At 30.7% G+C, this 26,447-nt stretch overlaps 1 protein-coding gene across 1 annotated transcript in view; it reads right to left on the bottom strand.

Moving 5' to 3' along the window:
* The window catches only part of LOC134706089 (slit homolog 1 protein-like), a 32,411-nt gene extending 7,996 nt beyond the window's left edge, over positions 1-24,415 (bottom strand). The window contains exons 1-12 of the mRNA XM_063564798.1: positions 24,313-24,415; positions 19,661-19,865; positions 16,480-16,551; positions 13,745-13,816; positions 13,135-13,206; positions 10,274-10,345; positions 7,119-7,190; positions 6,506-6,577; positions 1,392-1,463; positions 1,089-1,160; positions 784-855; positions 182-253 (exon numbers count right to left, since the gene is read on the bottom strand). Of these exons, the coding sequence (XP_063420868.1) occupies positions 182-253; positions 784-855; positions 1,089-1,160; positions 1,392-1,463; positions 6,506-6,577; positions 7,119-7,190; positions 10,274-10,345; positions 13,135-13,206; positions 13,745-13,816; positions 16,480-16,551; positions 19,661-19,821 (881 nt within the window). The 5' untranslated portion in view covers positions 19,822-19,865; positions 24,313-24,415. The remainder of the gene's footprint in view (positions 1-181; positions 254-783; positions 856-1,088; positions 1,161-1,391; positions 1,464-6,505; positions 6,578-7,118; positions 7,191-10,273; positions 10,346-13,134; positions 13,207-13,744; positions 13,817-16,479; positions 16,552-19,660; positions 19,866-24,312) is intronic.
* Positions 24,416-26,447: the final 2,032 nt, after the last annotated feature.

Raw genomic sequence — 26,447 nt, forward strand, 5'->3', positions numbered from 1 at the left:
AATTACCGCTAAAATGACAACAAGTCGTGACTGTAATACAGTACAGATAAACACAAAAACACTGATGACAGAGAAATGTATGGATAGATTACATATTACATTACAACATGTAAACCACAGAATAGCAACGGACATAAGTTCACCAGAATACAATAAAGACTGAGATAGACATCATACTTACATAAATTGAAGACTCGTAGTCGTCGATAACAGACCTTCTGGCAAACTTTCTATGTTGTTATCACTTACATCTCTGGAAGAAAATTATTAATCACAATTATGCAAGAGAATACCTGATTTATAGTCTTCATGAATTCGTTAATCGCTATTCTTAAAGCATATATAGATTTGAACTGCAACCATTGAATATCTAACAAGAAACAAAATTAAATAAGTATCTAGAAATGAAGGGTTCGAACAAATAGAATTATGGTTATCCTGTTGAATAAGTATATTGAAGAACATATCTATAGATTTGAGTTATTAAATCTAAATTACAATCTATAACATGATTAAGCCTGATAAAGGTGTAATGTCACCATTGATATTCCCGTATTAGTCTTTTCAATTGGTGCAAAATTTATCTTTGTTTAAAATTTCAAATGAAGAAATACTCGGCATGAGTAAAGTTTAACTTTGTCCAGTACTATAGAAAAATATTCACATAACATTTCATTGCATATGAGAAAATTACCATTAATGTCAATTCACATTTAGTTGAATGAAATCACAGTACAATCTATAAAAAGATGAAGTTTGAGATCAGACATCAGTCAGACTTACATGACCTGAAGAACCGTAGTCGTCGATAACAACCCTTCTGGTAAACTTTCTAACTTGTTATTCTGTAAAATTCTGAAAGAAAATCAATTAACATGATTATAAAAGAATATACTTAGTTAAGATACTGATATTCAAAAGGAACATCATGTAAGTCTCCAATTATACATTACAATCTCTAGTATGATAAATCATAAGAATGATATCAATCTTACTTACAATAATTAAAGATTTACTTTCGATTGAATGAATACACAGTACAATCTATAACTAGATTAAGTTTGAGATCAGACATCAGTCAGACTTACATTAACTGAAGAACCGTAGTCGTCGATAACAACCCTTCTGGTAAACTTTCTAACTTGTTATTCTGTAAATATCTGGAAGAAAATTAATTAACATGATCATAAAAGAATATACATAGTTAAGATACTGATACAAAAGGAACATCATGTAAGTCTTCAATTATACATTACAATCTCTAGTATGATAAATCATGAGAATGATATCAATCTTACTTACAATAATTCAAGTTTCACTTTCGATTGAATGAATACACAGTACAATCTATAACTAGATTAAGTTTGAGATCAGACATCAGTCAGACTTACATTAACTGAAGAACCGTAGTCGTCGATAACAACCCTTCTGGTAAACTTTCTAACTTGTTATTCTGTAAATATCTGGAAGTAAATTAATTAACATGATTATAAAAGAATATACTTAATTAAAATTTTGATAATCTAAAGTACCAACGGTTTCAAAGGTTAGTCGCTTTATTTATTAACCCGGATTTGGGTTTTTTATCAATCGATTTATGAATTTTTAATAGCGGCATACTTCTGTTGCCTTTATTTATTTATTTATATGTACCAAAATTATTAAATATATATTTATTCTTGATGCAACGTTTATTAGTAAATGCAGATCACACTTACCATACTTTTCGAATCATGTTTGATTGAATATACAATACAATATGGGAAAATCGTTGACTACTATACAGACGTTTTATATATATATATATATATATATATCAGTCTAAAGATTTGCACAACGGTACTGATATAAGGTGTTATTAAACGAAAATGTTGTTATAAAATCGTGTTGACAAATATTTCGGCTCAACAAATGGCCTTCTTCTTGTGTCACAAGTTTTAACAATACTGATACATAATGTATAAGGTGTGAAAATAGATCAGGTGATAATACAGGTAAGTTTTGGTCGATTGATTTTAATCCTGAATATCATAATTTAAACAAAACACTTTAAATCAATATACGTGACTGTGTATATTAACAATAAAAATAAGTGAAAACAAAACTGTTAGTATTTCTTATTGATGACGTTTGGGTGATGTACATTAAGTTCCTTTATCCAAAAGCTTTCCCGAACCTGTCGCTGTGCATCACTCCAGTGAATGTTCTGTTCAATCACTAGAATTTTCATGCGGTTAAAGTCATCAAGTTTGTGATCTGACTGTCTGAAGTGCTGAGAGACTGGAAGAAGTGGCTTCTTAGATATATCACTCCTATGGCCATTGAGGCGTTTGTGGAAAGGCTGCTTTGATTCACCAACATATTGGAGGCCACAAACCGAACATTCTAGTATGTAAATAACATTCATACTTTTGCAGGTAACATTGCAAAATATCTTATAGTTATTTTCGGTTGCCTTACTGTGAAATGTTGACGAATGCTGCATCTGTAAACAGCATTTGCAGCGTTTTTCTCCACACGAACGACATTCTCCAGGAGTACTTCTATTATCAGACACTTCAGCCCGCACTAGTAGGTTCCGTAGACTACTAGGTTGCCTAAAAGCTATCATTGGAGGCTCAGGGAAAATCTTGGACAGTTTGGAATTCTTTTCAACTGATTTCCAATGCTCACGAATGACACCAAAGCTGTTTTTGAGAGATGGGTGATAAGTTAGAACACATGGAGTCCTTTTGCTTTTCTTTTTAACTTTGTATTCCAATAGTTCACTCCTCGGAATTGACTCCGCTTTCTGAAAGCTTTTTTTGATATTTCTGTGTTTGTAGCCCCTTTTCTTCAAGCGAGTTTCAAGTTTACGCAGTTGTCTTTTAGTTGTTTCTGTGTTGGAGCATATTCGCTTGACTCTAAGTGCCTGACTGTATGGAATGCTCTTGGTAAGATGAGCAGGATGGCAACTTTTAGGGGACAAATATTGATGAGTGTCAGTAGGCTTAGAATATAAATCTGTAGATATGATGCCCTCTGTGAGCGAACTTGAAGTATCGAGGAAGGCGATTTTGGATTTAGACTTCTCATGAGTAAATTTGATACTTGCAACGTTTATACAAAAGTATTTTGACAAAAAAAAACCTCAAATGTTTACGTATTTAAATGTACCATGCAATTTCTTTTAATATGAGGCATGGGATCGAATTCAATCAAATTCAAACATCAGAAATATTTGTGTTCGAAAAGAACATACCTTCACGAAAACTTTCTAAGTTGTTAATTTAAACCTTCGGAAGAAAACTAATTATCACTTTTATGCAAGAATACATGTTTACTCAAATAAGATACTTTTACTCAAGTTACAAAGATTTCAAATGTCTTCATGTATTCAAAAGTAAAATCCCAAAAATACTAAATTCCGATGAAAATTCAAAACGGAAAGTCCTTATTCAAATGGCAAAATCAAATGATAAAACACATCAAACGAATCGACAATAACTGGCATATTCCTGACTTGGTATATAGTTTTTAGCTGATATTCTTAACGCTTTGTGTATAGCTTTGAACTGCAACCATTAAACATCAGACGAGATTAAAAGTTTGACATGTTTGATAAGTAATATGTAAATTGATGATAAAACTGTTGAGGTATCGGTTCAAAACTATATTGAAGAATAAGGGCAACAGTAGCATACCGCTATTCGAAAGTCATAAATCTATTGAGAGAACACAAATCCGGGCAACAAACTAAAACTGGTGGAAACATATCTAATACAAGAGGTAAAACAGCGAAACAACAGAATTACTAAAGTGTATAAATTAACAAAAAACCAAGCGACAATACAACACACACTGAAATGAACTATCAGATAGAACTTGTCATTTTCCTGACTTTGTACGGGACATTCTAAGGAAAAATTATGGGTTGAACCTGGTTTTGTGGCTAGAAAAATCTCTCGTTTTCATGCAAATGTTAAACACTAAAATGAGAACATGTCATGACAGGACTTCAGTACAAATAAGTGAAAAATCATTCAGGATAGAGAAATCCACAAATAAACAATACAAATATCAGTTACATACATACGTAATCAACTATACAAAACAATCTATAATGAGATGAAATGAGTAAATACTAGTGTTGTCAACGGTTACACCCTGCACTGTTATTCAAATTAATAAAAGCAGGGGTGGGTGGATTTTTTTTATCCTTACGGAAATCCATGTATGGCAATATATCGCTTAGAGTTAAGTTCGAGAATTCTTCACTGTCCGAGGTCTTTTTCATCTAGTGTTGGTGTGTTCCAGGGGGACAACCTTAGTCCAAGTCTTTTTAATGTATTTATTATTGACATAGCTAAGTTATTTGATACTTCATTTTGTCCTGTATCACTTGGATCACAGTTCCTTAATAGTTTATTGTATGCAGATGATCTACTTCTTGCATCAGAATCAGTTGAAGAATTACAGAATTGTATGAACAAGGTTTATAACTATTGTGAAAATTGGGGGCTTGAAATAAATTATGATAAATCTAAAGTAATGATATTTAATAAAAGTGGACGAATGATATCTAGAAAATTTTATTTAAACGACAAGAGTATTGAGTCTGTTTATCAATATAGATATTTGGGTGTTCTATTTAGTTTGAATGGGAGTTTCAAACGTGTCCTCGATGACCTAAATTCTAGAGGTCAGAAGGCATTTTTTAAATTGACTAATATATTTAAAAATACTCCTTGTGACATTCATACTGTAAAACCAGTTGTACTGTATGCTTCTGAAATTTTAGGCATGTTTGACACCAGAAAATGTAATGAATATAACAGTGAAAATATATTTGACTAGTTTTTGATACTGTAACAATTGAAAAGATTAATCTTAATATGTGCAGATATTTGCTGAAAGTAAATAGAAAAACATGTAAACTGGCATTGTATGGTGAGCTAGGCCGTTTTCCATTATATATTGATATTATTATGTCAATGGTTAAGTACTGGATTAGATTATATAATGATAAACCTAAAGATGCTTTACTGTTAGAAGCATTAGCTGAAAACATTACTATGATAGATAATAACTAACAATGTTGGCTTAGTTGTATTAAATGTATTTTGAAAGAATGTGGCTTGTCACACTTTTATAAGAATCCAAAATCTATTAAAAATAATTTTTTGTTAGTATTAAGAAAGTGTCTTAAGTGTAAATTTGAAAAACAGTGGTCTCAGCTATTAAAACCTAGTGATAAGTTGACAAAATAAATAATATTTAGGATTTTTTTTAATTTGAAAAATATTTATCTGTGGTAAATAATGATTATGATAGAGTAAGTATGAGAAGGTTCAGAGCCAGCAGCCATAAACTTCATATTGAAATTGGTAGATACACTATACCATAAACTCCTATAAATGACAGTATTTGTAAGAACTGTAATATAAATTTGGTTGAAGATGAGTTACATTTTTTATTAAGTTGTCAAAAATTTTCTCATTTAAGGAAGGAGTTAATCTACAACTGTTTAAATAAAAACATTACTAATTCCACAAATATTGATTCTCAGTTTATGTGGTTGTGAAATATTTGTTTGCTGCTTATAATGTAAAATGATTATTTATATTTTTTACACTAGAGTTACTCCTTTTGGAACACATATACTTTGATACTTGTGTAGTATTAATTTTAGTTAAGATTGTTTAAATGTTATTCTTTGTTGTATCTATGCTACTAATGGTTATGTTCATAATTGAGCTTTCTTTAATAAAATATTTCGTGTTTCGTACTTTGTAGGTTTTTGAGCCGATATTTGTTTAAAGCTTTCAATTGAAACCATTTAGATTTGAACGAGATTAAAGTTTATACTTTTTTTAAAGAAGCATGTAGAAATAAAGTTTGCGTAGAAAATAGAATACGGTTAATCCTTTTAAAAATCTCGGTATATAAGTATAAGAACATATTTATATGTTTGCGTAATAAAATATACAATACAATCTATAATATGATAAATTCTGAGTAAGACATTCTTCATTATCTTAATTGAGAGTAATTCTCGCATTTGATTGGCCTGTTTTAATAAATTTCTGTCCAATTTTTTATTCAGTCAATTGGAATTATCTCCCTTACACCATTGAACTAATAAAAAAAGATATTCTTGAATTGCCTTATAATCCTATTATTTTTCACAGATAAAGATCAAGTATTTAAATATATTTGGTCAATAATGTCCTAACAATTGAATTTTTAATATAATAAGTGATTACAAATCAAAATCAGGATGAATTCATAACACAGTGGGCAATACTTGTCCTAATACGGAATTTATCAGGTCAATAATATTCATATCGGGTTAAGCGTTGCCTCGTTCAATGTGAATTTTATTTACCCGATAAATTCCCGTATTAGAACAATTACACCCTGTGCTACTTATACACTTACAATATGTCAAGATGCATATTCAATTGAAAGAACAGTGCCATCTATAATAAGACTAAGTCCAAGATAAGACATCAATCACACTTACAACACTCGAAGATCCGTAGTCATTGACAACAGATTTTCTGGAACGCTTATTAGGTTGTTACCACTTAAATCCCTAGAACAAAAACCAATAAACATGATAATGTTAGAATATACATGAAAAAATACTGATACTTAAACGTACCAAAATTTTCAGCGGTTAAACTCTCTATGTACTTCGAGTTAACCATATTCGTAAAACATGACAAGGTATTTAACTTGTAAATTTTTTTTTTTAATTTATATTCTTGATGCAACATTTATATACATTTATACTCACTAATAATAATCTCAAAGGTACTAGGATTATAATTAAGCACGCGAGACGCGTGTTTTGTCTACATACGACTCATCAGTGACGCTGAAAGTTATAAGCCAAACAAGTACAAAGTTGAAGAGCACTGTAGATCCAAAGTTCCAAAAAAGTTCCTAAAGCAGTCAATACGATAGAAAAAATGCATATGTATGTATAGATAAAGGTGTGCGTAGAAAATAGAATGATGGTAAAGATGCCTTAGTACACAAGTTTTTTGACAAACTTAAGTTATATTATAAAGGTACGTAAATAAATATACAATAAGAAACAGAATGTGAAAGCTATAATTAATTACACTTACAAACTTTGAAGTTTTGTGTTTGTTGACAGAAGACCATCGGGTAAACTTTCTAAGTTGTTATCATTTAACTTTCTGAAATAAATATATATAATTAATATGATTACCTGAGATAATACTGAACAAAGATAATAGTTCTCAAAAGTAGCAATCAAAGGATTGATCTATATATATCTGTAAACTGGCAGCCTTAAAACATTTAATAAGATAGTAAAATTATGTACAAAGGAGGTGTGGGTAGAATATAGAATAATGGAAATTTTCTGATTTCACGGTACTCAAATATTTTGACGAACATAAATTAACGTATTCAAGCAGATAGTACATAAGTATGTAACAAATTATGTATGTATATATAAGGGGGGAGTAGGATACCGAAATCCCCGGGCTAAAATCATGAAATCACGAGTTCCCGAATTTAAAGAAATTTAAATCCCCATATACCGAAATTCGAAAAAATACATGGTCAGAATAGCATATCACTGAACATTCAATAATTTTTTTTATTAACTTAAACAAACGTTTAGTTTTGGATACTTTGGAACTCAATATAGACCAATTTGTAAATGGGACTACAAAAGCAAAATTTCAATATACGATTTGATTCAGCAAATAAAACAAAACCTATATATTCAATTGTTTTAAAATCAAAGTTTACTTTTGAACCCGATTTGGACCATTTTGATAACTTGACGACCAAAAACCAATTAAATGCTAAGCTTAACGATGCTAAATACGCCCGCAGAGTTCCAACCCTTTGTTAATTTAAACCTTCGGAAGAAAACTAATTATCACTTTTATGCAAGAATACATGTTTACTCAAATAAGATACTTTTACTCAAGTTACAAAGATTTCAAATGTCTTCATGTATTCAAAAGTAAAATCCCAAAAATACTAAATTCCGATGAAAATTCAAAACGGAAAGTCCTTATTCAAATGGCAAAATCAAATGATAAAACACATCAAACGAATCGACAATAACTGGCATATTCCTGACTTGGTATATAGTTTTTAGCTGATATTCTTAACGCTTTGTGTATAGCTTTGAACTGCAACCATTAAACATCAGACGAGATTAAAAGTTTGACATGTTTGATAAGTAATATGTAAATTGATGATAAAACTGTTGAGGTATCGGTTCAAAACTATATTGAAGAATAAGGGCAACAGTAGCATACCGCTATTCGAAAGTCATAAATCTATTGAGAGAACACAAATCCGGGCAACAAACTAAAACTGGTGGAAACATATCTAATACAAGAGGTAAAACAGCGAAACAACAGAATTACTAAAGTGTATAAATTAACAAAAAACCAAGCGACAATACAACACACACTGAAATGAACTATCAGATAGAACTTGTCATTTTCCTGACTTTGTACGGGACATTCTAAGGAAAAATTATGGGTTGAACCTGTTTTTGTGGCTAGAAAAATCTCTCGTTTTCATGCAAATGTTAAACACTAAAATGAGAACATGTCATGACAGGACTTCAGTACAAATAAGTGAAAAATCATTCAGGATAGAGAAATCCACAAATAAACAATACAAATATCAGTTACATACATACGTAATCAACTATACAAAACAATCTATAATGAGATGAAATGAGTAAATACTAGTGTTGTCAACGGTTAACCGTTTGAACGACCGAATACCAAAAATCGGACTTTTTAAAAATTTATATAAGTTTGTATTGAAATCATTAAAAAGTTTTGTTTTCTTTAAAAATTGTCGTCGTGCTAATTGATTTTACAGATTAATTGTACAGTATATAGAACTTGTCTCTCAGCTCGGGCCAGATCTTAAGTAAACATAATTAGTAATTAACATGTTTTTTAACAGTAACTATAAATCAGTAATAGGATTAAATTTTACTATTTACCTCATTATTTCAATTTTGTTCTTATTTGTGTAAAGTCACATCTGAATGTTCAATCTCCGTCGTCCTAGACTTTGTCATACGTTAAACGAAATGCTAACTTAAAAATTGTGAAATGCAAACCAATGTGAATGTTATCAGTGTATACTTGATAGACCGAGTAACAAGTCTTGTCATATGGATCATTTCAAAGTGAAACACTCCGCATTGATTTCAAAACTGCAGTTAGTACAAACGCCATAGCTGATACGGTGTTAATGATTTTTAAAAGTCAAACTTCGCCAATAATCTTCAAAGACAAGCCAAAGAACAAATTTCAATTGATCGTATTATAAAAACGTAAATGTATGGAAAGTTGTCACATTGACACTCATACCAACTCTTCTTATATCTATGTGTATGGTACTATAGATGAGGCCTTTAACCATCCACTTAAACTCCCGGTTAACTGGTTAGTCGTTCGAACGAATATCCAGGTAACCGGGTAGGCAAAAGTGTACGATTTCACTACATTAACGAATATCAATGCCGTCTCTGTAAAAAAAAACTACGTCATATTTGAAATTATAGAATTGCTGTATTCGGTTTTAATAGTAGACATTTCAAGATTGTTATAGTTCTATCAGAATAGATTAAAATGATTCATTGTAAATCATAATCATATTATTCGAAATATTTATAGGTTATTACAGTTACTGTTCTTTTTTTAAATATTGGTGTTGTTATATACACTTGTTAGGTGTTTATATAATTTATCCAAGGGACATGTAGAAAAGATAGTTTACTAATATCCAGACAATAAATAAAAAGTCCTTAGTTTGAGAATAAAAAACACAAAAAATCTCATTATAAATCGAACATCGCGTCTCCTACATCACAAGGCGTTACTGTTAACGATAACAATTCTGTCTGATGAACCGTAGGAGATACAGTGAAAGCGATATCAGAAACAGTGTTTGATTTATAATGGGTTTTTTTTCATTATTTTTTGTATTGTTAGACTCCATATATAGGCGTAAAAATAAATTTTACATGTGCAGATATATATATTCATTAAATAAAATAGTAAAAAAGTAAAAAGCTAACAGTTCCATTCTATTGATTTCATTCTTTTATTGGGACTCGTCAGGAAAACTGATGTATTTTATTTAATATATATTGTGTAATCAACCAAACAAAGCAATTAATAATAAGATGAAATCTAAACTAATTACCAATCACACTTACAAATACAGTCTATAATACGATACTCATAAAGACATCAATCAAACTTACAAAGAGTTAAGGTTCGTAGTTGTTGATAACAGACCGTCTGGTAAACTTATTATGTTGTTATCACTTAGCTGTCTGAAAGAAAATCAATTAACATGATCATGTAAGAATATACGTAACTAAACTTAACAAAAAAACATTGAATATATAGAAACACTGCATAAGTATGTATATGTTATAGATATAGAATGATGTGGCATGTGACACCTAAAAAAAATGTGGTGCACACTGTTGAAAACCCCGCTACGCGCGTTATTCAGTGTGCACCACATTTTCTTTATAGTATTTCTTCATAGACAAAAAATATTACAGTCATTCCTTAGATAAACAAATAAGAGTTTTAAAAAAAATCCAGAATAGGCATAGCTATAAATAATTTAGACTTATATCACTAAATATAATGCATTTAGAGCAAATCTGACACGAACATACTATGTTTATCAAATTAAGATCTATCTACCTTATTAGTAAATTAAACGCAAACTTCTTTATCTCGGCTACACCCTGCACTGTTATTCAAATTAATAAAAGCAGGGGTGGGTGGATTTTTTTTATCCTTACGGAAATCCATGTATGGCAATATATCGCTTAGAGTTAAGTTCGAGAATTCTTCACTGTCCGAGGTCTTTTTCATCTAGTGTTGGTGTGTTCCAGGGGGACAACCTTAGTCCAAGTCTTTTTAATGTATTTATTATTGACATAGCTAAGTTATTTGATACTTCATTTTGTCCTGTATCACTTGGATCACAGTTCCTTAATAGTTTATTGTATGCAGATGATCTACTTCTTGCATCAGAATCAGTTGAAGAATTACAGAATTGTATGAACAAGGTTTATAACTATTGTGAAAATTGGGGGCTTGAAATAAATTATGATAAATCTAAAGTAATGATATTTAATAAAAGTGGACGAATGATATCTAGAAAATTTTATTTAAACGACAAGAGTATTGAGTCTGTTTATCAATATAGATATTTGGGTGTTCTATTTAGTTTGAATGGGAGTTTCAAACGTGTCCTCGATGACCTAAATTCTAGAGGTCAGAAGGCATTTTTTAAATTGACTAATATATTTAAAAATACTCCTTGTGACATTCATACTGTAAAACCAGTTGTACTGTATGCTTCTGAAATTTTAGGCATGTTTGACACCAGAAAATGTAATAAATATAACAGTGAAAATATATTTGACTAGATTTTTGATACTGTAACAATTGAAAAGATTAATCTTAATATGTGCAGATATTTGCTGAAAGTAAATAGAAAAACATGTAAACTGGCATTGTATGGTGAGCTAGGCCGTTTTCCATTATATATTGATATTATTATGTCAATGGTTAAGTACTGGATTAGATTATATAATGATAAACCTAAAGATGCTTTACTGTTAGAAGCATTAGCTGAAAACATTACTATGATAGATAATAACTAACAATGTTGGCTTAGTTGTATTAAATGTATTTTGAAAGAATGTGGCTTGTCACACTTTTATAAGAATCCAAAATCTATTAAAAATAATTTTTTGTTAGTATTAAGAAAGTGTCTTAAGTGTAAATTTGAAAAACAGTGGTCTCAGCTATTAAAACCTAGTGATAAGTTGACAAAATAAATAATATTTAGGATTTTTTTAAATTTGAAAAATATTTATCTGTGGTAAATAATGATTATGATAGAGTAAGTATGAGAAGGTTCAGAGCCAGCAGCCATAAACTTCATATTGAAATTGGTAGATACACTATACCATAAACTCCTATAAATGACAGTATTTGTAAGAACTGTAATATAAATTTGGTTGAAGATGAGTTACATTTTTTATTAAGTTGTCAAAAATTTTCTCATTTAAGGAAGGAGTTAATCTACAACTGTTTAAATAAAAACATTACTAATTCCACAAATATTGATTCTCAGTTTATGTGGTTGTGAAATATTTGTTTGCTGCTTATAATGTAAAATGATTATTTATATTTTTTACACTAGAGTTACTCCCCTTGGAACACATATACTTTGATACTTGTGTAGTATTAATTTTAGTTAAGATTGTTTAAATGTTATTCTTTGTTGTATCTATGCTATTAATGGTTATGTTCATAATTGAGCTTTCTTTAATAAAATATTTCGTGTTTCGTACTTTGTAGGTTTTTGAGCCGATATTTGTTTAAAGCTTTCAATTGAAACCATTTAGATTTGAACGAGATTAAAGTTTATACTTTTTTTAAAGAAGCATGTAGAAATAAAGTTTGCGTAGAAAATAGAATACGGTTAATCCTTTTAAAAATCTCGGTATATAAGTATAAGAACATATTTATATGTTTGCGTAATAAAATATACAATACAATCTATAATATGATAAATTCTGAGTAAGACATTCTTCATTATCTTAATTGAGAGTAATTCTCGCATTTGATTGGCCTGTTTTAATAAATTTCTGTCCAATTTTTTATTCAGTCAATTGGAATTATCTCCCTTACACCATTGAACTAATAAAAAAAGATATTCTTGAATTGCCTTATAATCCTATTATTTTTCACAGATAAAGATCAAGTATTTAAATATATTTGGTCAATAATGTCCTAACAATTGAATTTTTAATATAATAAGTGATGACAAATCAAAATCAGGATGAATTCATAACACAGTGGGCAATACTTGTCCTAATACGGAATTTATCAGGTCAATAATATTCATATCGGGTTAAGCGTTGCCTCGTTCAATGTGAATTTTATTTACCCGATAAATTCCCGTATTAGAACAATTACACCCTGTGCTACTTATACACTTACAATATGTCAAGATGCATATTCAATTGAATGAACAGTGCCATCTATAATAAGACTAAGTCCAAGATAAGACATCAATCACACTTACAACACTCGAAGATCCGTAGTCATTGACAACAGATTTTCTGGTACGCTTATTAGGTTGTTACCACTTAAATCCCTAGAACAAAAACCAATAAACATGATAATGTTAGAATATACATGAAAAAATACTGATACTTAAACGTACCAAAATTTTCAGCGGTTAAACTCTCTATGTACTTCGAGTTAACCATATTCGTAAAACATGACAAGGTATTTAACTTGTAAAATTTTTTTTTTAATTTATATTCTTGATGCAACATTTATATACATTTATACTCACTAATAATAATCTCAAAGGTACTAGGATTATAATTAAGCACGCGAGACGCGTGTTTTGTCTACATACGACTCATCAGTGACGCTGAAAGTTATAAGCCAAACAAGTACAAAGTTGAAGAGCACTGTAGATCCAAAGTTCCAAAAAGTTCCTAAAGCAGTCAATACGATAGAAAAAATGCATATGTGTATAGATAAAGGTGTGCGTAGAAAATAGAATGATGGTAAAGATGCCTTAGTACACAAGTTTTTTGACAAACTTAAGTTATATTATAAAGGTACGTAAATAAATATACAATAAGAAACAGAATGTGAAAGCTATAATTAATTACACTTACAAACTTTGAAGTTTTGTGTTTGTTGACAGAAGACCATCGGGTAAACTTTCTAAGTTGTTATCATTTAACTTTCTGAAATAAATATATATAATTAATATGATTACCTGAGATAATACTGAACAAAGATAATAGTTCTCAAAAGTAGCAATCAAAGGATTGATCTATATATATCTGTAAACTGGCAGCCTTAAAACATTTAATAAGATAGTAAAATTATGTACAAAGGAGGTGTGGGTAGAATATAGAATAATGGAAATTTTCTGATTTCACGGTACTCAAATATTTTGACGAACATAAATTAACGTATTCAAGCAGATAGTACATAAGTATGTAACAAATTATGTATGTATATATAAGGGGGGAGTAGGATACCGAAATCCCCGGGCTAAAATCATGAAATCACGAGTTCCCGAATTTAAAGAAATTTAAATCCCCATATACCGAAATTCGAAAAAATACATGGTCAGAATAGCATATCACTGAACATTCAATAATTTTTTTTATTAACTTAAACAAACGTTTAGTTTTGGATACTTTGGAACTCAATATAGACCAATTTGTAAATGGGACTACAAAAGCAAAATTTCAATATACGATTTGATTCAGCAAATAAAACAAAACCCATATATTTTTTAATTGTTTTAAAATCAAAGTTTACTTTTGAACCCGATTTGGACCATTTTGATAACTTGACGACCAAAAACCAATTAAATGCTAAGCTTAACGATGCTAAATACGCCCGCAGAGTTCCAACCCTGGACATTTAGGGCAAAAAGGACACAATATGTAAGCTTGAAACAGGTCTGAATTTGAATTGTATTTAAACATTTGACATATTAAAGGTTTCTGCATAGATTAAGTCAAAGAACTTGAAGTTGTTGATTTGAATTGAATTTATATTCAAGTAAATATTTCTTGCTTTTGTGCAATAATGACTAAATATGTTGTCAGACCATAAAAAGTTCAATCAAATCTTAATGTTATATTGGAAATCTAGGAAAATCAAAAGTGAGCTTACATCAATAGATGTTAGCTATTCACCAAAGTTACATGATAATTGCTGACAGCATCTTTGAGTTATTGTAAAATCTCTGGAAAAACTGGAAAATCTCCCCTTTTTAAAAGAATAAAACCCCATAACTCAAAAATGTAAAATGTAAAGTTCATAAAATTCTTAAGGGAGCTTACGTCAATATATTTAAACAATTCACCAAAATTGCGATTCGAGTTGTTTATTCTTTTGATTTCTATGTTGTGTTATGTGTACTATTGTTTGTCTGTTTGTCCTTTTATTCTTAGCCATGACGTTGTCAGTTTATTTTCGATTTATGAATTTGACTGTTCCTTCGGTATCTTTCATCCCTCTTTCAAAGAAACTGCTGGAAGCATTTTTGAGTTTTTGTCCGAAAGCTGGAAATTGTCCCTTTTTTTTTATTAATAAAAGCCCGTAAACCGGAAACGTAAAATCAAAAATATATAAAATCAAAAGGGAGCTCATGTCAATGGATATAAACAATTCACCATATTTTTTTGCAAGTTGGTGAAAGCATTCTTCAGCTATTGTCCGAAAACTGGAAAAATCCCCCTTGTTTAAATGAATAAAACCCAATAACTCGGAAACGTAAAGACTAAAATTTATTAAAAAAAAAAAGAAAAGGAGCTCACGTCAATAGATATAAACAATTCATCAAAGTTTTATGCAAATTAGTTAAAGCGTTTTTAGTAATTGTCTGACATATTGACGACAGACGGACGGACGAGCGGATGGACGGATGGATGGACAGCCGGATGGACAGCCAGGCGGACAGACGGACAACGGTATACCATATACGTCCCGTAAAAAGGCGAATAAAAATCTACACAAATGATAAGATTCAGCATATCAAAGCATGATCCCTTGAATTTAATATTTTAGAATCCACCAAAGTTAAATTAAGACCTTTAGATCTTAATGTTGACCAATTGAAAAAATATATTATAGGACCCAGATAGTTTAATTTTTTTATAAAATCAAACAAAGCATATTTGGGAATCTTCGGACCTTAATATGGAACAATTAAAAACAACCGGGGTTCAAAATACCAAATATGAATACATGGTTAGATTCAGCATATAGGTGAACAGCAGTGATTCAAGATTTTGAATTTAATCACAACAAAATAGTTCAATAAATGAGCAATTTTTACAAAGCATTAGAAAATTATTGATTTAAGCATTTTTCCTCAACGGTAAGGGTCCTTCAAATTAATCCAAACTTTTCTGTTATGGTTTGGAATTTGAAATTTTTTGTACAATTTCATTGAGATCCGTAGACTTATACTAAAGTTATTTTCCGGAAACCAAAATAATCCTTGTTTGTTATGCTCATTTCTGGCATTAATTCCTTAACGGTTTATATCATTTCTTTCCTTTTAAGAACAAAACCTTGTAGAACAATTTCATAGAGACAAACACACTTTCTGACCCGTAATTCCTAAACAATTAGTGTAATTAACCCTAAAATCAATCCCAAGCTTTCGTTTATGGTATGAAACCTTGTGGTACAATTTCATGAAGATCCACGATATTTTCTTGAAACCAAATTAATATCTTTGGACGACGGCGACGAAGGCGATGACGCTGACAACATTAGAACGTTATACGAATGCAAAAATGTTTCAGTCGTATAATTAATTGTTTGTTGATTTCTTAAAGTCCAACGCTCGTATAAATTATAATGCTTTGATTATACTTACAGTCTCATAAGGGATGTTAAATCAGAGAAATCATTCGGTAATAATGAGGTCAAGTTATTTCCACTAAGATTTCTGAAAGTATAAAAATTCAAAACGTGGAATAGAAAGAAAAAAAGATACGATACATCAGGCAATCAATGCATATTAAATTTAGATCTTATTCCGAATATGAATTGAAAAATAATCATCTTTTAGTAGATATAGGAAGATATATTTAGTGTATATTTAGTGTATATTTATAAATAATATAATGTTACCGGTATCAGGATAAATTGACAAATTGATGGACAATATTTGAATGTATAAAATGAAAATCAATAGTTTATCTTAGGATAGTATCGACAACAGATGAATGAAGGCAATAGTAGTATATCGTTGTTCAAAAGAAGTCATAAATCGATTTAGAGAAAACAAGTCCAGATTACAAACTAAAACTGAGGTAAACATATCCCCATTGACACATTCCCAATTTCCATTCTCAATTTTATAGCAAATATAAATGAAAAACAACAAAACAAAAGAAACACTCAAAAGTAAAATGACAAAAGTACTGAACTCCAAGGGAAATTCAAAATGGAAAGTCCCTAATCAAATGGCAAAATCAAAAGTTCAAACACATCAAACGAATGGATAACAACTGTCATATTCCTGACTTGGTACAGGAATTTTCTTATGTAGAAAATGGTGGATTGAACCTGGTGTTATAGCTAGCTAAACCTCTCACTTGTATGACAGTCGCATCAAATTCCGTTATATTGTCACCGATGCGGGAACAAAACAAAAAGACACAATAGGTAAAAATGTCAAAAATAGGGGTACAGCAGTCAACATTGTGTTATCATCTAAATCACTATAAAACAGCAAATGTAACGAAAAGGCAAAAAAAAAAAGCATACATAAAAATTAACATCCTCATTTTGCTTATATTATACCATTTTATTTATCTATGTAAAATGCATCCCTAAAGGATGGAAGGGTTTAAGTGCTGGTGTAAAATTGCGCGTTAGAAATTCGCACAGGTAAACTTAAATAATTTTGTCGTTCAAAGTATGACGGATACATGCATATAGTCACGTAAAATAGATATAACCAAAAAAAACAGACACAACAGTAAAAGTAATAATTATAAATAAAATAATAGTGTGGTTCAAAGAATGACGGGATACTTAAGTACAGAGTCACGTCAAATGTATATCACAAAAACAGACTTAACAGTAAAAGTAATATTAATGAATGAAATAATTTTGACATTCAAAGTATGACAAGCAAGATACATAGGTACAGAGTCACATCATTAAATAATTTTGTCGTTCAAAGTATGATGGGCTACGATACATAAGCACAGAGTTACGTCAAATGGATATCTAAAAAAAAAGACTAAACAGTAAAAGTAATATTAATAAAGACAAATAAAAGAATAATATGATACGTTTTTAAGATGATATACATCGTCAGTACGCAAAATCTATACTTCAAGATCATTGTGTATTATTTGTGAAGTTGATACGAAATATTTATCAACAAGTTCTTGGTACCTTCCGATGAACTTTTTTTAGAAAAAGGACGAGACGTTCTTTGTTATACCCCTGGTTCGTCAACTTTTTGCTCAGACACTGGTGACGTTTTAAACAGTATGAGTAGGATCTGCAAGCTCTTGAATACCGAATAAGTTGGAAAAGGTATATTTCATATGCAGGTGAAGTTGGTATATTGCTACTAAGGTGGGGAATATTGATAATTTCAAAATCAAAATTGACTCGTTTGTTATAGATTCTGGTACTGAGATGACTGTGTATGTCAAATTCGAGTCAGAGTCTAAAAATGAGGCGGAGGAAGCCGTGTCTGTTGTTTCTTTAATTTCTAGTTCTAGTGGATATATTAATGGAACCCAATCAGAAAAGTTCGGATTGTTAATGGAAAGAACATCATCAATATATCTGAAAGTGAAATTAAATAACCTGGCTTCTTTGATCTTCTTGATATGACAAGTGTCTGAAGGAATTCCGATTCATATGAATATGAGGTCAGCAAGGAGAGGCGTGCAGTACATTCCCATAGGAATGCCGACAATTTGTTGAAAAAGTCTACCTCCAAGTTCAACAAATATGTTGTCAATAAGAAACTCCAGCATACTGATCACTTGTTCCTCTGTGTAGCATGTTTTATCCTTTTGCTCACTATTAACAAAATTGCCTTATGGTATCCCAAAGCAATGAATTTATAGCGTATGCTACCATTTTTATGATGAAAAGCATTGTGGATTATTTCTTTTAGACGGTTTTTCAATTTCACATGGGGAATAATGGTATACGTATATACAAATTTTAGTCCTGGTATCTATGGTGAGTTTATTTTATATACAAGGTTAAAAACTCAAAAGTTTTGATAAAACTAATTTCAGAAAAAGACCGATATTTAAAATTATCCAGGAGTTCTTTAGAGTTTCTATGAATCCACATATGGTTAATACCACTACGCGAGTAAACAGTTTCACAGTATTTCTGAAGAACCTCTTTCATTGCGGACAGAATTTTAGTCAATCTAATGGACAATTCTTTAGTAGAACATGCAGATGAGCCGGCAATGTACCGTTGTTTGTACGGAATTTTAGGAAGTTTAGGTATCCAATACAAACTAGGTTAGTCCTCCGATTTGTTGTTCAAGTGCAACAAAACACCAAAACGACAATTCAACACTCACAGAAACGAACTATAAGATAACAACTGTCATTTTCCTGACTTAGTTTAGGGCATTTTAAGAAAAATTAGAAGCATAGGCTATAATTAAACTGATTTAATGAAAGAAAGAATTTAGAATTAGACAAACGTAAAAAGTAAAATATAACACATATTTTATTTTGGCAAATACGTGTTTTTCAGGCGTGAATGAAGTGATGAAAAGCACACAATTGCAGATCTGCAAGTTAAAGAATAAACTTGAATAAAATAAGTCATAAAAAGCAACAGAAACCTTTGTTTTTACTGGTCAACGCACCAGATCTAGCTACCTTAGTAATCAATCGATTTCTGCATTTTTAATATTTACTTGTTTAATTATCGATTAATGTAAAATGATGAATAACAGATGATAACTTTTGCGACCGATGAACTTTTATAGATTTGCTTTTATCACGAATGCACAAGTACTTTAGGTAACAGTAAATGTAATTTAGAGTACTTACAATTCAGTTGTATTTGAGGGAATATTTGGTGGTATTTCTGTTAAATTCTTTGAAGAACAGTCAACTGCTCTACCAGAACATGCACAAGGTATTACACATCCAATAACTAAATGCCCTTTTAATAAGCTAATAAACAAAATAACTGTAACTGTGGTCAACATTTTCCCGTAGGGTATTCTCTCCTCCCTTGTTTTCCTAACGTTGTCTGTACTAAAAAAAAAAAGAATAAATTTCAAAAGAAGACAGTCATCTATGAATTTTCAAGCGAGATAAGAGCAATGACCATAAGATTTTCTTTATCGCACTCCGGTAGATATATTTCCCTTTCGTTCGTGGAATCAAATATCATACATTTTCAAAAGAAGCTTTCACACCTCTTTCTTGATGGTTATTATAAATATAAAGTCATTTTGGCTGTTATTGAATAAGCCATCGACAATCTTTTGACATATATGTTCGTATTTCAATAAGAATGTTGCTTTGACATTGAGAAGATAGTTTTTGTACCTTAAACAATGTGTATGGTAAATATGTATTTAGAATTTGTTTCGACACCAGTTATACGTGTGCAAATATATAAACAAGACTTTGCACTCAACCTTTTCACATAAACAAATGACAGCATCTCCCCCTTTACGGATGGAAGGTCATAGTGAAATGTATATTTTTGTTTATCTTGGGACCGTTTTTCTATTCAGTAAACATTAAACCCTTCTTATCTTCAATAACAAACATATTGTCATTCTCTGCCTTAGCAATACTGTGAGTGTGAACTCCTCGGTGGTCTTGTTCATCTATTTCATTCTAAGAACTAGTGCTTTTTGACTAATCTTTACTAAATTCTTCAGAATATGGGCTTCCATCTCTTTGTTTCTGTTTTTGATCTTGCGTCTGACAATTTCTTCCAGTTTTTTGTCATAAATGAGTGCTAAATATTGTACTCGTGGCCTGTGACCGCTTTCATCTCTTTGGGTTTTTTTTAACCTGGGCAAATTTCAAAGAAGATAGTTTAAAAAAATTCCAAAATAATGTGTACGTTAGAAATGAAATTTCAATCCGGCAAAATTGAAAAAATTATAATTTTGCTGAACCAACAACATTTTGAAATACGTAAACCACACTCATAAGCGTCAAAACGCTAGTAAGATTTACGTAACGTAACGTCGATTTTATTTTATTTGTTAATTATCTAATTAGCTAATATGATTTGAGGCAAAGAGTCCAGAATTCCTAAAGATAGCGTAAAGTTATAATATGATATATTAAATACAAGTCTTTACTAACATAATTAAAGTTGACAAATGATCAAAACTTCAGAAATCTGATGACAACCGAACATTCATTCATGTTTTTTACATAAATAAGGCCGTTAGTTTTCTAGTTTGAATTGTTTTACATTGTATTATCGGGGCCTTTGATAGCTGACTATATGCGGTATGGGCTTTGCTCATTGTTGAAGGCCGTACGGTGACCTATAATTGATAATGTTTGTGTCATTTTGGTCTTTTGTGGATAGTTGTCTAATTGGCAATCATACCACATCTTCTTTTTTATACTTGAAAAAAGATTTCGTAAATAACACGTTGGAAGATATGAAAGTGAGTCTGGGCATGTAGCTCATGATTTTTGCAGTTTCAGTGATTCAACAAGTGTTTTGGTTTTTTATGTACACATGTTCTATGAAAGATTTCGAGCGTACTAAAGCGTACTAAAGTAACGATATTTAACGACAGCATGTATTGACTATATAACATCTTGCAAATAACTGTTAAAGATAGCACGTATTGACTACAAATTTGTCATTCAATTTAATAAATTGTCAATTCATCAAGTAAGACAAATTGTTTCAATCTATATTGTTCGTGGTTTCACTAGTGAAGTGAATTTCTACTAGTAATCAGAAACACTAAAGTAAAAGAGGATGGGAGGTAGGTCATCCATTCAGAAATAAATTTGATATTCTGTTTTAATGTTAGTAAACAAAAACTTAAAATGGGCTTTTGGGATATCCGTACTATGTTCGAGACAGGAAAACAACCCCAAGTATTAAGAGAAATGAAGGAAAGCAAACTGCACATACTAGGGATAAGTGATGGACATGGTTTGCCATATACTCCGGCAAAAAAAACAATAATCACTAGGAGTTGTCATCATCCTCAACAAATGAAGCTGATTAAGCAATGTAGATTGAATTTTATGAAATGCTTCAAACTGAGATAGAGAAAATCCCCCAAAAGACCTACCAATCATCATGGAAGATTTCAATACTAAAGTAGGACATGATAACAGTGGTTTGGAGATAACAATGGGAAAACATGGATGTGGAATTAATAATGAACGAAAAGGGGGAACCTCAAGTAGACTTTTGTGAACCGACCAACATGTCATAAAATGGTCGTGTGTGAACAATTAAGTTTTTAACGCATTTTATTTGTAAAATTAGCAAAATGAATTTAACAAAACTTGAAACAATATCTGTAATGTTAAAATGATAATAACCTTACACCTTCAGTAGATTCTATCAATTAATTTATGTTGAGAGAAAAAAAAATACTATATTGTTCATCATTATATACCAAAATATTTTCAGTTTTTGTTAAATCCCTTTTGTTAATTTGACATATAAAATGCGTTAAAACTTAAAACTTGTTCACACATGACCATGTTTCTTCAATTTGACCAACAGGTTTCAGTGAAGAACATTAACAAAAAGTTTATGAATAGCGACAGACGCAAAGTGAGGAAAAAGCTCACTTTAACCCTGTGGTTCAGGTGAGCGAAAAAAATCTGTGATAATGAATTTAAATCTGGAATCCCAAATTACAAAAAAAAACTCTGATAACTAATACAAAAAAATCGTTATCACGAAAATAATCCGTAATAACCAGTTATACAGTTCGTGATTACAATTTTAATTCATAGAAACAAATTACCAAAAAAGTGCAATAACGCATTTAATTCATTATTTCAAATTACAAAATCTGTTATCTCGATTTTCACCAATTCGTTATCACGAATTTAATATGTTATCCACAACTGCAACAAGTGAAATGTATTACGATATTTATCCATTCGAGACAGTTAAATTTTAATATTTAAAGCGCGAGGCTTGTCGAGCTTTTTAAACAATTGAAATTTAACTGTTGAGAGTGGAGAAATATCGCAATACACGAGTTACAGTCGTGGAATCTGCTTCTCTAACTAATTGTATCCTTCCTTTTCAAAAATGTTAGGAAAGTTGTGTACTTTTGATGTGACGTCATAATGCATGGTCGCCTTTTTTCATGACGTCACAGTAAAGAATTCAATAGAAAACAAGAAAATTTAACGTCACAATTAAACTTAAATCAATCATTTGCCAAGAACAGATTTTTCACTTCTGATGAGAAATAATTTTCTCACACCGGTCAGGAAATGTGAAAAAAACACAAAAAATAGAAAAAACATAGATTCAACAACTGCAACATGTTTATTACGATATTTCGCCACTCGAGACAGTTCCTTTTCAATATTTAAAGCGCGAGGCTTACCGAGCTTTTTAAATACTTAAAGTTTAACTATTGAGAGTGGAAAAATATCATAATACACGAGTAACAGTGCATCTGTTTCTATAATGATTTTTATCCTATTCAAAGATTAAAGGAAAGTTGTGTACTTTTGGTGTGACCTCATCAGGCATGCTCGATTTTTTTCATGACGTCACAATAAGAAAATTCAGAAGAAAACAAGAAAATTAAACGTCAAAATAATATTTCAACCAATCATTTGACGAGAACAGGTGTTTCACTAGTGAGAAGAAATATTTTTTTATAACACCGGATAGGAAATATGAAATAGCACAAACATAAGAGAAAATGAATTGTACAATTCGTGATAACGATTTAATTTGTGATTTTGAATTCAAATTCAAATTACTTTTAGGAGGTCCTAAATGGGCTTCCGTATAAAACATTGTCTGTTGTACATATATATATTTAAAATTTGTTTCGCCACCATTTAAATCTGTATAGCTTCTCCTTATGTAAACAAGACTTTGCACTCAAGTTTTTCACATTACAAAACGGCAGTATATACCCCTTTACGGATGGAAGGTCATTGTGAATTGTATATTTCTTTTTATATTTTGGACGAGCTTTCTATTCAGTAATTTCGTTCATCTATTTCATTCTCAGAATTAGTGTTAATTGACTTATCCTCACTAGGTACATCAGAACATGGACTTCCATCCCTTTTTTCTGTTTTTGATTTTGCGTCTGACAAATTTCTTCCAGTTCTTTGACATAAATGAGTGTTAAATATTGTACTCATGGCCTGTAACCGCTTTTATCTCTTTATTTTTTTGTTTTTTTTTAACCTGGGCAGATTTCAAAGTAGAAAGTTTAAAAAAGTTCTCAAACTAATGTGTAAGTTAGAAATGATATAGGTATCAATCCGGCAAAATTGAAAAATATATAATTTTGCTGAACCAACAACATTTTGGAACCACACCCATAAGCGTCAACATGCTAGTAAGATAAACGTACCAATATGTTGATTTTATGTTATTTTTTTAATTATCTAATTAGCTAATATGATTTTAGGCAAAAAGTTAAGAATTACTGAAGATAGCGTAAAATTATAATATGATATATTAAATACAATTATTTACTTACAATAAATTAAAGTTGCCAAATGATCAAAACTTGAGAAATTTGATCACAACCGAACACTTGAAAGAAGATTTCGTAAATAACACGTTGGTAGATATCAAAGTGAGTCTGGGCATGTAACACATGTTTTCTGCAGTTTCAGTGATTAATCAAGAGTATTTTTTTTAATTTTTATGTACACCTGTACTAAGTAAGATTTCGAGCGTACTAACGCGTAATCAAGTAAAGATATTTAACGACAGCATGTATTGACTATAACATCTTGCAAATAACTGTTAAAGATAGCACGTATTGACTTCAAATCTGTCAATTAATTTAATAAATTGTCAATTCATCAAATAAGACACAATGTTTCAATCTACATTTTTCGAGGTTTCACTGGTGAGGTGAATTGCTCAAATTTTTTCGACTAGTAACCAGAAACACTCAAGTAAAAGAGGATGGGAGGTTGGTCATCCAATCAGAAATAAATTTTGTATTTTGTTTTAATGTAAGTAAACAAAAACTTAAAATGGGCTTTGTTCATTGATGAAGGCCGTACGTTGACCTATAGTTGTTAATGCTTGTGTCATTTTGGTCTTATGTGGATAGACTTTTTTTAGTTGTCTCATTGGCAATCAAACAACATCTTCTTTTTTATATTTTGGAATGCCCGTACTATGTTCGAGACAGGAAAACAAGCCTAAGTATTAAATGAAATGAACGAAAGCAAGCTGCACATACTAAACATAAGTGATGGACAGGTTTTGCCTTTTACTCCGGAAGAAAAGACAACAAACAACAGGAGTCGTCATAATCCTTTGCAAATCGGCTACAAATCACTCTTTGAGTACAATCCAAACAATGAAAGAATAATAACAGCAAGACTGAAATCAAAACCTATAAATCAATCATTCAAGTTTATTCTCCAACAGATGAAGCTGATAAAGCCATACAGAGTGAATTCAATGAAATGCTCCGAGCTGAGATAGAGAAAATCCCCCAAAAAAAGACCTAATAAACATCATAGGAGATTTCAAAAGTAAAGAAGGACATAATAACAATAGCTTTAAGATAACAAAGGGAAAACATGGATGTGGAATGAATAATGAACGAAAAGGGGAACCTCTAGTAGACTTTTGTGAGCTGACCAATCTTGTAATATGTTGAACATTGTTCCCACACAAGGAAGTTCATAACTGCCTTGAGTATCACCAGAAGGCAGAGATAAAAATCAGATATAATTAATTCACATAGCAATTAATGGCAAATGAAGGAGATTCTTACAAAGTATGAGAGTGAGACGAGGCGCTGATACAGCAAACATCAAACTCAAAGTTTTGAGAGAATCCGAACCTTGCAGGGTACAGAGATTTGATACAGGGAAACTCAGAGATTTAAAACCCTACCATGACTTCAAATTAGAACTAACGAATTGCTGCCATATTCTAGGAAATCATAAATGTAACAACATGGAAGAAAGTGAAACAGTTGATAAATAAAGGCAACCGTAGTATACCGCTGTTCAAAACTCATAAATCCATTGACAAATGGTGAACACTGTTGTCAAAGGGTGGAAGAACTGTTTAAAAAGACCAGTTTCAAACGACAAAAACATAAAGAATGGATCAAATCAGAGACCAGGAATCTGATTGACAACAGGAAAGAACTTAAGAAAAAGATCTACCATACACACTCTGATAGACTGAAAGATAGATTAATGGGGCAATACTCATCACTGTAATAAGGAAGTTAAAAAAGCTACTAGAAAAGAAATAAAAGATTCCATTGAAGGGGAACGTATAGTAAATTACAAAGAAACTGTGTGCCCACAAAAGAAACACTAAGATGCCAGTAAAAGACAAACAGGTTCATCTAATAGCACTTGAAAGAGAACAAGAGAGTAGATGGAATGAAATTTTCAAAGAAGTATAAAATAGGCCAGAACCTGAAACAACAGCAAACATGCCATAGCAGAACACTATCTCAAAGTAAACATATAAATTCAATCAAAATCTGATATTATCAGAGCAGTTAAAAGCCTTAAAACAACAAAGCCCCTTAAACAATAAACAAGCAGCGAAACTATCTAAATTAGATCCAGCCTTATTTGTTATTCTCATGGAATTTTCTCTAATGCTTACTCCGTTTCTATAGGC

The sequence above is a fragment of the Mytilus trossulus genome, chromosome 2 (assembly GCF_036588685.1).
Source record: "Mytilus trossulus isolate FHL-02 chromosome 2, PNRI_Mtr1.1.1.hap1, whole genome shotgun sequence".
NCBI classification, from domain to species: domain Eukaryota; kingdom Metazoa; phylum Mollusca; class Bivalvia; order Mytilida; family Mytilidae; genus Mytilus; species Mytilus trossulus.